This window comes from Botrytis porri, assembly GCF_014898465.1.
Source record: "Botrytis porri strain MUCL 3234 chromosome Unknown BPOR_012, whole genome shotgun sequence".
NCBI classification, from domain to species: Eukaryota; Fungi; Ascomycota; class Leotiomycetes; order Helotiales; family Sclerotiniaceae; genus Botrytis; species Botrytis porri.
The window spans coordinates 258783-272542 of NW_024066086.1; the positions used below are offsets into that span (position 1 = coordinate 258783).

The 13760-nt window shown below is 40.3% G+C and overlaps 3 protein-coding genes across 3 annotated transcripts; 1 reads left to right on the forward strand and 2 right to left on the reverse strand.

Annotated features, from left to right (window-relative positions):
- Positions 1–6035: 6035 nt before the first annotated feature.
- On the forward strand, positions 6036–7373 carry EAF01_008652 (uncharacterized protein; the record flags this gene model as incomplete). Its single annotated transcript, XM_038916908.1, has 2 exons — positions 6036–6186; positions 6253–7373. The coding sequence occupies 2 exons, from the start codon at positions 6036–6038 to the stop codon at positions 7371–7373; spliced, it is 1272 nt and encodes a 423-aa protein (XP_038767302.1).
- Positions 7374–8422: 1049 nt separating this feature from the next.
- EAF01_008653 (uncharacterized protein) lies at positions 8423–10084 on the reverse strand (the record flags this gene model as incomplete). Its single annotated transcript, XM_038916909.1, has 4 exons — positions 8423–8776; positions 8828–9432; positions 9487–9754; positions 9800–10084. The coding sequence occupies 4 exons, from the start codon at positions 10082–10084 to the stop codon at positions 8423–8425; spliced, it is 1512 nt and encodes a 503-aa protein (XP_038767303.1).
- A 1365-nt stretch (positions 10085–11449) lies between these two features.
- Positions 11450–13050, reverse strand: EAF01_008654 (uncharacterized protein; the record flags this gene model as incomplete). The annotated part of the gene is made up of 6 exons (XM_038916910.1): positions 11450–11628; positions 11690–11774; positions 11832–12478; positions 12532–12616; positions 12669–12839; positions 12892–13050. The coding sequence occupies 6 exons, from the start codon at positions 13048–13050 to the stop codon at positions 11450–11452; spliced, it is 1326 nt and encodes a 441-aa protein (XP_038767304.1).
- Between the last annotated feature and the right edge of the window lie 710 nt (positions 13051–13760).

Sequence of the window (13760 nt, forward strand, 5' to 3'; positions counted from 1 at the left end):
TGGAATAGGTAATTCTTTCTTGTGTTCATTTCTAAATAATAATTAAGCTATTTTAATTTTCAAAAAGGTAATTTTCGATCTTTTATATATCCTATTAATAAAAGTTTTTTCATTATAAATTATAAATTATATTAAAATTATTACATTATTCTTTCACACTACAAAATATATATTATTTAAGAATGATATCTTAAAATAAACTGTTCTTTATAATATCTTATTATCTTTAATATTTTAAATCTTTAAATTAATTAGATCTTTATAAATACTGAAATTAGACCTATATATTGTTACGGGAGCTGCCTCTAGGGTCACGTGGAAGTGTCTAGAGATCTCTCGAGATGGTTTAAACTAAACTTCAAGTAGGAATTCAATAAGGTTGTAACTGGTTGCAATTCTCGTAACTATAGTAATGAAACTAATGATTGTTCTTGAGCACGAAGCTCTACATTGTAATGAAATCCCATTCCCTTATATAGATCTTCGTACTCTGATGTTGGTTGGAGTTTCTTGGAGTCCTGGCTCCCAAGGACCTCCTTGGAGCCCTGGCTCCTGGGGACTCCACCACGTGACACTTGTCACATGGCATTCTGTTACCCATCGTAACATATATCCCTATTATAGTATATTCTGAATAATATATGTACTTTAAAAAGTTATAAGAAACAAATAGATTATTAATATAAATATGATATAATATTTTAGATAATCTTTGTACTAAGTATAGAATTATTATTTGTATAGAATTTATACGTTTTTCATTTACTATTAATTCTAAAAGAGGGGGTATAATTATACCCATAGAACTATTCTTTTTATCAATCTTATACCAATTCCACATTATAAAGAAGCCTTGATTTACCATTATTTATATTTTAAATCCTATAGATATAGATTTATTTTTAATAGTAGTAATAAAACTTAATCGGTTAAAATATTGAGCTATACTTTCATCAATTAATATTCGATCCTGAAACATTTATATTGAAAAATTGATACTTTGAATATAATCTAATAATAGATCTATTTATAAATAAGCATATTAATATATAAAATTCGAATTGATAGAATAATATTTTACTTTTTTGTAAATATCACTTATTTCAGGGGGTTTAATATAATACCTTATATAAAACTCTTCGAATTTATTCTTTAATATAAAACATATAAAAGGATGTACATTAATATTCTTACTATATTCCCAATAGGTTTCAAACTTAAATTCATTATGAACTAATATATATATGTCTAAATATAAATAAACCTTATCTATTATTATAAAATACTATCGAAATACTTATAAATTTAAAAGTTTTTTATTTTTCAATATTTATACATATGAATTCGTTCATTCTACTATTGATTTTATTATTTTAATAAAAAAATAAATATAAAATAAATTGAATACATTATATTCTTAAATATTAGCTTATAGAATAAGTTTTCAATCGAAATCGATAAAATTCATAGATTCGAAAAAACTTTCTACTTTCAAAATAAAGAGGATATTTAAGTGTAATATTCTTGTATCTGTGAGATCAAATTCTATATCAATTGAAATCATATTAATGGAATTATTACGTATCACATATTTATTGATTTCCTTATTATCAATATTATTTACAAAGATATTAATAGTCTTATTTAATGCACGGACCACCCAGGCGTCATATAATGGCGGTCTAGGGGATAGGGGCATAAACACTATCAATTTTCTACAACTACGCGAGACAACATGGTTTCCTTGTAGACTTTTAATACATTACAGAATCTTTTTCCCTCTAAATATAAGCTTGTAATGGAGACACAGCATGGATTACCTTTGAAAGTTTTTAGGGGATCTGTGGGAAAAAAGGCAGCTAATTTCCTCACACTTCCGTCTAACTCCTTCATCGATGAATGAATACGCGAAAGAATGATGGTAAGCGTAATATCATTTGATATTGTTTTGTATTCGAAGCTGCGAAAGATCCTAAATCATAACATGAATGGAATTCTGCAGAGATTGGTAAGAACTCTTTTGACTCAATGAGGAATATGGTGGAGATGCGATGAAACTTCTCCAGATCTATTTACGGTGTCTGGATTGCAAAGTTGCGATGTCGATACCTCGAGACAACTAGGAGATAGCTTCTTTGACTTTTAATAACGAATGTTTCTTCTTGGTTGGCTAGCCATACTGCTCTATTTTAATATCTGAAGTTGTTTTGGAAGATTAAGTGGGTCGGTTGGTTTCTGGAATTTTGAGATTGACTTTGATATGATGGAGAGCTTCATGCTAAGCTTTAATGATTGCTTGAGTAGTCGAAGAACGCGCAAGATCACTCGAGCTAAGAGACCTCATTGTGTCGGTTTCAAGATCTGGACTTAGAGATATCAATAGAATAGATTGCCGTAGTATAGTCTGTATTGCAATTCTTTTGTGTTTGATGCTCAGTACACTTTCAAAATGTTACCCCTTTTGCTTGGGTGGATAGTCCAGTACGCTCTCTATTCCTTGCTTCAAATCAACGAATTATACAAGCCTGCCTCATAGAGCATAGAGGATAGAGTATGGGACTGCAACCGCCACTCATCTCAATTCACCATATGTTGCCTACTGTTCAGTATTCACAAAAGATCTCCATACTTTCTCCCATTATCCAGATACCTATAGCTCCGAGGTAAACTCTCTCAACATCAATGTTCGAAAAAGTGACAACCTCTGTCTCCACATGGACTCCTACTCGGCATCCTCTGGTCCTCAATGCTTGATTTCTGTCGTCATATTTGTGGACCTGAATGTCGTAATCGACCATGGCCATTGCTAGGCGCGCTACGACATATGGAGTGTCTGTGTTAAAGTTTGTTTGTTGTCACAGTTTTAGCGGCTATATCATTATTTTTGTATAGCACGAATTGTTTTCGATGATTGTTTCTCCGCTTTTCATGACGCAATCGGTTGAATATATGGAAATATGCTACACGGGGGGTTTTGACGGTGCAATCAGTAAGAGAGTCTAAGCCTTGGTGGTTGACAAAATCTTTGTTACGAGACCCGGCGGTCTTTCTTTTGCGATTAGTATCGAAATGAATGATTTTACATGTACATATAGAATGGCAAAGGCGAATTCGGCAATGAAATGATGGACGAAAATGAGAGAAACTGGAATTGTCTTAACGTCGAAGAGTGTGTACCATTTATTGACCATGATTCCAGCTGTGCTTTTCTACATTGTAAGGTCCCATCTTCGGGTATCACATTGTGTCTGGCATGACATGAGGGAATTGGGAATTATCTCCCTCCCCGCGGTTATTCCAGCTGAATCAAGGTATTCTTGGAAATCATTATATCTCGTGCAAAATTAAGGGCTGCACAATCGAAAGATTGACGAGCAGTTTCTTTTCGAATGGTAAAAGGAATTGAGGTTCTTCCCCACTGAGAGTAATGAACGTAATTTCAGTGCCTTTTCAGTAACTTGAGTGTGGACGTCAAAGACCACCAATCCGAGCGATATTTTCTGCTAATCAACTTACACCAATGGGTAAGACTATCTTATAGACCAGAAATTTCTGTCGGTGAGGAGTAAAAGGCTGGTCATGCCGTGGAATATTCAACATCAAGAAGACTAACTCGATATTGGGCGGCACTCAATAATGAACTCATGTAATATTGGCTAGCACAAGAGATTCCCTTTTTAGAGCAGATCCAGGAAAAACTACTGGGAATCTTAAATTCTAAATTGGAATTACCAGCTATGAATGTCAAATGTTCCAAACTGCAATCGTAAAACTGCCCAAAAAATACAACGCATTTTAAGAAAAACTTTCGATCTTTGATGAACTCACTGCAGTTTGGGCTATTAGAAACAGTGGATTAGCATGATAGCTCGTGCCATACTTAATTTTTAATGAGGAAGATGGATCAAAGCTATTTTCATAAATTTAGAATATGTTCCAATCCACATTCGCATGCTCGAGGAGCACCCATTAAGTAATAAAATCATCAAATGTTACCAACTCAGGCTGGAAAGTAGTGAGTGCTGACGAAGAAGTAGATGACGCTTACGAGAGATAGAGAAAAGAAGTTGGACCAAAAAATATCATCAGCCTCAATATGAAGTTTGCTTGCGTCAGACTGGAAAGCCTCTCTTCCGAGCAATTTGGGCTTTCGCGGGGTAATTGGAAATCTCAATGTGCCACAATCTTCCTGCAAGATCGAGCAAGACTTCCAATTTTAAGTAGAAAACTGATCCTTTACCAAAGAGCTGGTATCAAACATCAAACATCGAGTACAATATGTAACATGAACGTGGTTAATTCGAGGCCGGTAGATAACAAAGGGAGTATGATTGGCTTCTTAAAGAATTGAGACAAATATAGAAAGAATGTATGGTTACTCCCATGCATTCCTTTAGGAGTTGTACGCCAGCCTTATACAAAGAGCCGAATATAGACATTGGACAAAGATGAAGTGACATTGCAATCTTGTATTTCCCAATCATCTGATTGTCATCGAGATCGAAGGAGGGAAACACAAGCACACGATATTGGGAAGGTGGTCAGAAGCTTAAATGTAAGAATAGATGAGAGGGAGTGTGAGTGTAATAGGATATGAAACCCAATAAGAAAGAAGGATTTTTCATCTCGTTTGTAGTCAGCAATTGGTGCTCGGAATTCCTGAATCAACGGGACACTTGCAATACACCAATCAGCCAGTGAAATGAATCACTTCCTTCCTAGGGACGCGATGTTCACGTGTTTTCGATAGGATAATCTTCTAATCATCATCCATATGGGAAAGGTAGATTATTAGCAAAATATCAATCCTTCGCGGCTGAGTCGTTTTACACAAAAGTCGAAAGGAGTTTAGCTTCAGGGGCATCCTGTTTCATTAGATAAGCAGAAAGCCCCCAACCCGGTGAACAACAAGCTGAATAATGACAGTGTGGGGTCGAACGTGTTGCAACTTGCTCCCGCATCTCATCGATCTCTATCAGATATACGCACCAAAAAGCGATTTGTGTGAGATGAGATGCAGTCTTCCTCAAGATTCTGCGGAGGGCATTTTATCTTGGATGCATCTGTAAGATATTTATGGGGTATCAGTAACGACCTTCGCCGCAGTATCCAAGTCCTTAATTTCAAACTGATGACAGGAACCTGGTAACGTTGCAATAAGCTTCTGGGTTTGTCGATATCGACTCCAAATGAGGACTTTACTTGATTCCATCTCTTATTTATGTTGTTCAAAGATTACGCAAACACGGTTGGTGTTGCTCTAGAATAGCTAGTAGGCTATCGGCATTTGTGACTTTGGCCACGGCCATGTCGTGATGCTAACTCAGATACTATATGCTACGAGTGGTCTAAAGTTTCTAAGAAATTACAAATAGTAGGGTCTTTAGAGATCACGAATTTTGCTTGTTGGCACGTATGCTAATCGGCACGTTTGCCAACTGACGGGGGTCGATTAGATGTTGACCGGCAGGTTTGGGCGGAGGAGGCCAATGAACCGTACGAACACGTTCGTGAGAGACGAATCGGCTTAACATATCCTTTGGCCCTGCGTGTTGCTGATGGTCATCAAATCTTGAGGTATGATGGTGTTACTGCTTCTGGAAGGCTCATGGATCTTGTTCGACAGATTATGGACAGACCATATTATTTTTCTCGAAGGAATTCCAGGCTTGTGTGTACTGATTGGAGTGGCTTGGCATAGGATTCGCACTTCATCTCAGAAATGATCCCACTGCAACCCGAAGCTACTCCAAGAAGGCGCAATTCATTATGATTCTATTCATGGTAATCGAATGCTTCGTAACGGGAGGCCTTTGAGGTTCACCAAATGAGGAATCTATTCACCGGTCTAAAGATGAAGTTATATAAGTATGCTCTTTCGGTTTGAAAAGTAAAACATCATCAACAACAACTACTCACATACGTTTTCTACTCACATTCATTTCTTTCCTTTTCGGGTTTTTATCCCATTACTTTCCTTCATACATTCATTTGAAACCTACAGTCTACAATTTTTTTCTCTACTTCATTTCATCATGTACTCAACAAAAAGTCTCATCGGGTTCGCGAGCATGCTCGCATCCCTTCCATCTACCTTTGCTGGCTTTAGTTCCACCTCGTCTAACAGTGTTGCCATCTACTGGGGTCAAGGTCCTAACCAAGGGACACTCGCATCATACTGCTCAAGTAAGACTTTACAATCATTCATCTTCTTGAAAAAATAAAAGGCAAAAAGCTGACAAACCATTACAGATGCTGGCTTTGACATCATTCCCATCGCTTTTTTGATCTCTGTTAACAAGTTGACTGTCAATGTCGGAAACGCAGATCCCGCTCAAGTCGCAAAGGATATCGTCACTTGCCAGGGTCTGGGTAAGACAATTCTCCTCTCCATTGGAGGAGCAACTTACACCGAGAATGAACTCGCAAGTGCTGATGCCGCAACTACTGCCGCCAAGAATGTTTGGGCTGCCTTTGGTCCCAAAACCTCATCCTCGAAAACTCGACCATTTGGTGACGCTGTCGTTGATGGTTTCGATTTTGATATCGAAACTCAAGGTCTTACCAACTTGGACGTCTTCGCTCAAGAACTCCGCACTCTGTCGGATGCTGAGACCAGCAAAAAATACTACTTGACTGCCGCCCCACAATGTCCTTACCCTGATCAAGCCGATAAGTCTTTCCTTCAAGGTGCAGTCTCTTTCGATGCTGTCTTCGTCCAATTCTATAACAATAACTGTGGTCTTAACAAGTTCGTCAAGGGAAGCACTACTCAAAGCGAATTTAACATGGCCACATGGGATACATGGGCTTCAACCACCTCCAAGAACAAGAATGTTAAGGTTTTCGTCGGTATCCCAGGTAGCACCAGCGCCGCCACCACAGGTTACATTGACCAAGCCACTCTTACTGATGTCATCACCTACTCTAAGACTTTCAAAAGCTTCGGTGGTATCATGTCTTGGGATATGGTCACTATCATTGGGAACAGTGGTTACCTTGCCAACATCAACAAGGCACTTGGAGGCCCCCCTGCTTCAGGATCTACTGGCTCCGCCAATACCTCTGCTGCAGCAACTACTGCCAAGGCTTCCGGCACCCCTGCCCCAACCACCCTTACCACTAAAGTCAAGTCTACCGTTGTCTCCTCCAAGGCTGTTGCTACCACTACCGCTAAGGCCGCTGCTACTACTACAGCTAAGGCTGCCGATGAAAAAACTACCGTTGCATCTGCAGGAGCAAGCGCCACTGCCGCTTCCGGAACTGTTCCCCAATGGAGCCAGTGCGGAGGTGAGTCATACACCGGATCCACTGTGTGTGCATCTGGCTTCAAGTGTGTTAAAACTGACGACTGGTGGTCTGCCTGCGAGTAAATTCTCTTTCTTTCCCACCTGGACTAGAATTCACTCAACGGGTATGACGATCAAAAGTGTATTGGCACACGCATATGGATATACATACCATTTTTCCTCATATCTTTGATGGAATGACCTGGCAATGATGGTACGGTAAAAAAGGATGGATATATCTGGAAATGCTTGGCATTTTGACGCGCGGGATGTGGTACTTGCATTGTTTGTTTAGCATTTGGAGCTTTTTTGTCGAGTTTGTGGATTTTTTTTTGGATTTTTTTTTTGCGCGAGGAAATATGATGGGTGGTTGATTGTTTGAATTTGTATTATTATTCTACCTATACTATAGCATGATCGCATCTCAGACGATCAGGTGATTGCAATATATATGATGAATGCCACTTTTGTTTCGAGTATTGTTTTGAGTGTATTTGATTGTTGCGATTAATATTATGATTTTCAGAAGTATTGGTTAGCACTACAAGCTGGTGGTCATTACGACTCTAGTGCTGTGGATATTGATATGATATCTAACTTGCTTGGCATGACGGTAAGCGCTTTACCAAGGCTCTAAAGCAAAGTAATCCGGACCAGCAAGCCAAACCGAAGCTTTCAACCCCTTGAGAACAGTTCAATATCTATAGTCTGTACAATAATTTAAGCGATTTGAATGTTTCGATTGGACTCAAGGATCAAAGTTCTTTCTTTATTTATAGTACCACCAGTGAGTGCACCGATTGACGGGATACTTTTCAATTTCCAAAATTATCAATAAATTCAATTTTCGATTGTTTGATATCAAATATCACATTCTGATTGTTTCATTTTTGATGAAAGATTGTAGGAATTCCTAGGAATGGATACATCAAGATATATTCACAAGTCAATCTTTTGCATTGTCCCGTCAGTCCGCAAACCCACTGGTGGACTGAGGTGTAGGCCATTGCAGATCCCAACACGGATGAGAATGAACTTTGTTAAAAAATTGGCATGTGCTATGATATATCAATACGCTCATTTAATGTAGTCTATCTAAAGCTCTCGACAAATGAAGCAGTTCGCATGATTGATCATCTCTCAATCCCATTATCAATAGGCATTCCATGCTCAAATCCCCCCACACAACCTCTCTGAAACAATCCCTCACTATCATATACTCGACTAAAACCCCTCAAAAATCTTACATTCTCCTCTCCATATCCCCCAAATGGTCTCTGCCACTCCGCGCAGTAATTCAAATATTTCCATTTATGACCAGTCCCATTCTTCTCCGCACTATGTTCAATTTCTTCGATTGCTCGCCGTGTAATTTTCTTCACCACTTCGTCGTCTCGAGCATTGGGCCAATTCACTGTAAAACTTACGATCACAAGAGGTTCATTAATATCGTGTAGTCTCAATGGATTCGCGTCACCTTTGCGTACCTAATCTGGTATTAATGGTTGCATGACTAGCGTCTAGACTAAACCTTTCACACTCCGCAGTGAAGATATAGCATTCTGATACACAGCATGTGTAGCTGTCAGTGTAGCGATATCATTCTTGATAGTTGTCGTAGCGAGTACTTGGCGTTTTCCAGGGGGATTAAGAGCATTCATTTCATCGGTCGCACTTGTTAATGTACGCAATTTGCATGTACTCCAAAAACGCCACGTTGATGAAAAGGGCGATCGTTTCCAATATTCTGGCCATTTATTCTCGGACGGCTTCGTGTATACGAGATTCACGGAGATAGCTTGGACGCCTAATGGATGTATATATGTAGAACATGCCAAAGGACCAGCAGCATGGTGATCCCAATCAACTCGATTCACGACTTCATGGAAGACGGAGATGACTTTGCTCGTTTGAGAACTAGGCATGTAGAGAAACGCGCTCCAGATTTTGATACTGGGAAAACTGCGGGCCGTGAAGCGAGTAACGATGCCGAAATTGTTAGATCCTCCTTTGAGAGCACGCCAGAGATCAGAATTCTGGGTCGCGGAAGCTGTGGCGAGAGTTTCTGATGCGAGAACGATATCGTAGCTGATTATGTTGGAATATACTAGACCAAATTGAGGACAGAAGAATGAGAAACCGCCTATATTTAAGAAATTAAAAGACTGCTCCAGGAATTAAATAATCATAAACTTACCTCCCAAAGTCAGCCCACCAACTCCCACAGCAGACTTTCTGCCACCAACAACAGCCAGCCCTCTCTCATCCAAAACTTTCGAAACATCCATCCACCTACATCCGGCTCCGATTATCACGCTTGATTCATCATTACCCTCAGAAGGTATGACCTCGTTGAAACAACTAAGATCAATAAGAACACCTCCTTCGATACTCGCTGCCCCAGCAATACAAGAATGGCCGCCACTGCGGATAGCGAACAATCCATCGGCTTTATCTTCACCAGCCTTTTATCTCCTCCGTTCATAATACTCGCGTTTGAGTAAAGTGACAGCTATACAAAGTTCCTCATCATTGCGGGGACGAACAATACATGATGGGCTTACTTCACATTCCTGTTTTGCCCAGTAGCCATTCACTGCCTTGTTGAAAGTAGTGATACTTTGAGGTAGAATAACACTATCAGGCAGAGCTGCTGCAAGAGCCTTGCTGATTCTCGTGATTTCTGGGAAGATTGGAATGTCTGTCTGCGTTGAGAATAGAAGGCGACGCATGAGTAAAATGGATATAAGTATCAGAAAAGCAGTCAAAGACGCGGTAAGTATTGAGAACCCCATGATTTGCAGTCTGACAGAAATGAATTGTCAACTATATCTTCTGACATGTCGGAGGCCAACACTTGTCAGAGGAAAGTCTCGAATAGATGCATGTGGCCCAGCACGGCAATTGCCAGCCAACGAATATACATCAACATTTAGTTATGAAGTCTCAACACCGGTCAAGTAAGTGTATGCAAAGGCACATAAACACGATCAAACACGGGCGTCTCCCAATTCTCAGCCTCTGCGAAGCCTCGCAAACACATTCATGAGTTTGGAGGTTTTGTTGTTTCTCTTGATCGGATCGCACTGGAAACAGGAATTGGGATCGGAACACGCAGAAGGCTTATCCTCATCTTCCTTGCTCGTCATTTCTGTAGAAGAGCTACGTTTAAAGGTTTCCTTGATCAAATAGATAGGTATCCACCATTCCGTAGGAACCTCACTTCCGATTGTTGGTTTGAATAGTTCAGATCTCTTTCCTGTTTCTTGCCACCATCTACTATTGTCTTTTGCATATGGTCAACCGAACTCTTTCGTTGAGGGTTATGATTGGCGTCAATCCCTCGCGATATGAAGTCTTTGTTAAGGAAAATTGCATAATATTAAGTCATCAAAATCAAGGAGTGGTGTAGCTGAGTGTGGATAATCCCAAGATCTTAATCTTTTGGAAAACTTATGTAGACACTCGCAAGACTCAATATCATTTTCAACAGATTCAGTTATCTTCTATTGCGAGTTTGCGCCCTCTACCGGCGAGGCAGGTCTCGACGGTGGTAATTCGACAGAAAGCGCTTTTTGAGGCCCAGAGTAGGTGTTTTCGTACCATCTTCAAATGTCATTTCGAACAGCATCAGGTCAATTAGCACTAAGTTGATTTGACGTCGAGGCGTTCACACCTAATCGACTATCAAGATCCCTGGAAAGCTTCTCGTTGATCCTGCGAAGCAATCTGAGCAATCCATTATGCTCAGCGGAATCTCAGCTGAGTGAACTAATTTTCGAGGCTGTCTCCCAATCGGAAATTCTTAGTCGCATAAAGATTGAACTGCTTATAAGTATTGAAATATTGAGATTATCAGAGTTATCGCTGCAGAAAAAGAAGAGCAGCAATTGTATAATTCTTTAATAGTTGCTTATAGGATAGCAGAGCCGCACAATTCGTAGGCCAGCCAATCGATAAAAATAGTCACATATTTCCAAGTAGTACGCGAATAACCGCCGACTTTTTCAAGGATCTGACACTCTGCCTACACGATGCATTTGTTTGCTTCCAATCAAATAAATATTCAACAAACCCTGAAACTTTCCCACGAGAACTGTCTCGCAATACTCCAGATGCGGAAAACAACCCCAATGTAACCATACCAAAACATATTGCTTCTAAATTGTCAAAATAGTGAATGATTGGCTTTTAGCGTCACCAGCACATGGAGTAGAATCTAGCTTTCCATCAGCATTTGCCACAAGACAAGTTGCGTTATTCCCATTTTCAGGGGCAAGTAAGATTTCTGTTGGGCCTTCTATGAATGGGAACAACTGCGAGTTTGTTACCAAACCATCTATCAAAAAGATCAGCGGGCTTTTCGTTTAATTATGTAGGACAGTTCCGAAAACACATACCGCCATCGGCTCTTCCCCCGCAAGAGAACATAATAACTGTATCGCCAGCAGCTCTTCTCGGGTCAAAGTTAAGACATCCTTGAGTCTGTCCAGAATTATCAGCATTTTGCGACAACTGTCTGTAGAGAAAATAGCTACTCACCAAGCTGCTAACTACAAGCACCGAGCCGGGCACGTTGTTATGCTTTCCACTTGTAACGATATCCCAAGCTTGATTTTGACTCCCATCACATGTTTGTAGAGTGATTGGAATCAGATTCCGTCTAAAGTCGCCGGCAGTTGGATCAACGAATAGACATTGGCCAGATGCATCTTTTAGAGCGACGGACGAAAAAGCCTTTAAGGCAGTGTTATCCATCTCATTGGCTTTAGCTGCGGCAGAAGGATCGAGTACATTTCCAGCACGGGATACGGGAAGAGGGGTCGTTGGATCGCTTGTCGGTACAGCAGAAGCAGCTGCAGTGACAGCCAATGATGATGGAGAAGCCGGAGAAGGCAATGAAGACGTAGCTGCGGAAGATATAAGAATGGCTGATGATGAAACGTCTGTTGCGCTTGAGGCCGATGGTGCAACAGAGCTGGCGATTGCTGGATTGGAGGAGGCATTGGAAGCACTTGAAGCACCAAAAGTAAATGTTTGGCTAGAATCAGATCCATCACAAGGAGCCTGATCAAGAACATTGACAGCAGTAGCAGATAAGCAAATGCCTGGGGCATTGTCGGGAGAAAGAGTAAGTGGCCCGGAAGTTTCATTGAATGGGAAGAGCTGGGAGTTTGTGACAAGCCCATCTAATTCAGGTCAGTAAGAACCCTGGGGACTAAAGGAAATGAATAATACGTACCTCCGTCAGCCCGACCGCCGCAAGAAAACATGATGACAGTATTACCAGCCGCACGGCGAGGATCGAAATTCAAGCAAGCTTGAGTCTAGACTCATTAGTCCTTGAAGGGAACGAAAAAGAAGCCTGACTTTGCCCACCAAAGTATTGACAACTAGCATACTACCTGCTACATTGTTATGCTTTCCACTCGTGAGAACATCCCAAAGTTGCCCCGTACTGCCATCACAGGCAGCTATTTGAATGGGTGTTATGTTCGCTCTGAAGTCACCGGAAAGTTCATCCACGAAGAGACATTGCCCTGACGAAGTCTACGTCTTGATTAGCACCTGAAAACTAAGCCCAAGCAGAGGAATGTCATACTGTGATTGGAACCGACGTGAAAGCTCTTGTTGCAGAATCGTCCCGTTGCTGTGCTTCCTCAAAGGCAGTCGGGTCAAGAGAAGCGACAATTCTTTTACGAAAGGCGGGGGAAGCAAAGCTTCGTGTTGCTAATAGTAATATTGAAAAGGAAAGATACATGATTACGGGTGGGTTGATATGTAATAGGGTAAAAATGATTGATTACAAGGAGTAAAAATCTTCGTACACTTGTTGAAAAGAACGAAAGACTGCCCAGCAGTCTAAGGAATGTAAATATTGAAAGAGAGAATGAAAGACGAAGAAATAGTAATGAAGGTAGGAGATTAGAAATAATCGCAATTGAGTTTTTTGATGTGCAATAAAGCAGAAAACTTACGACGGTATATATCAACTTTACATACTTGAGTTACATTACACCAGCGCCCCTCGAAACAACTCCTGTCAAAGGCCACAGCATATAGATTTTCTAAAAGCAAAGATACTTGGTAATAAGGACTTTACCAAGAAGTTCTCTCAGGGTTATTCTTAACACAGAATAAGCAGAAAATCAACTTCAACTGAGCAAACATGCAAGTAATGAAACCACACGCGTCGCAAATCTTGTTCCCATGTAGCCGTTTTGTTTGGCGGTTAGGAGGTCAAGTCTCGGGTCAGGTCTCGGGAAAATCTGTTTGATCTGCACTGATCAATCTCATCATTCGTCAAATGATGAAGGTTCGTCTGATCTTCGTTTTGAGTTTAATTTCAGATGGTTTATATTTTCTGAAAGGAGGATTTGTTCTTGTTAGTTTCCGAAAAAGATTTTGGCACACGCCCTCAATTTCAGATGAACGTCGAAACGAGCTTGGCGGCCATCAGCTCCTGCACGT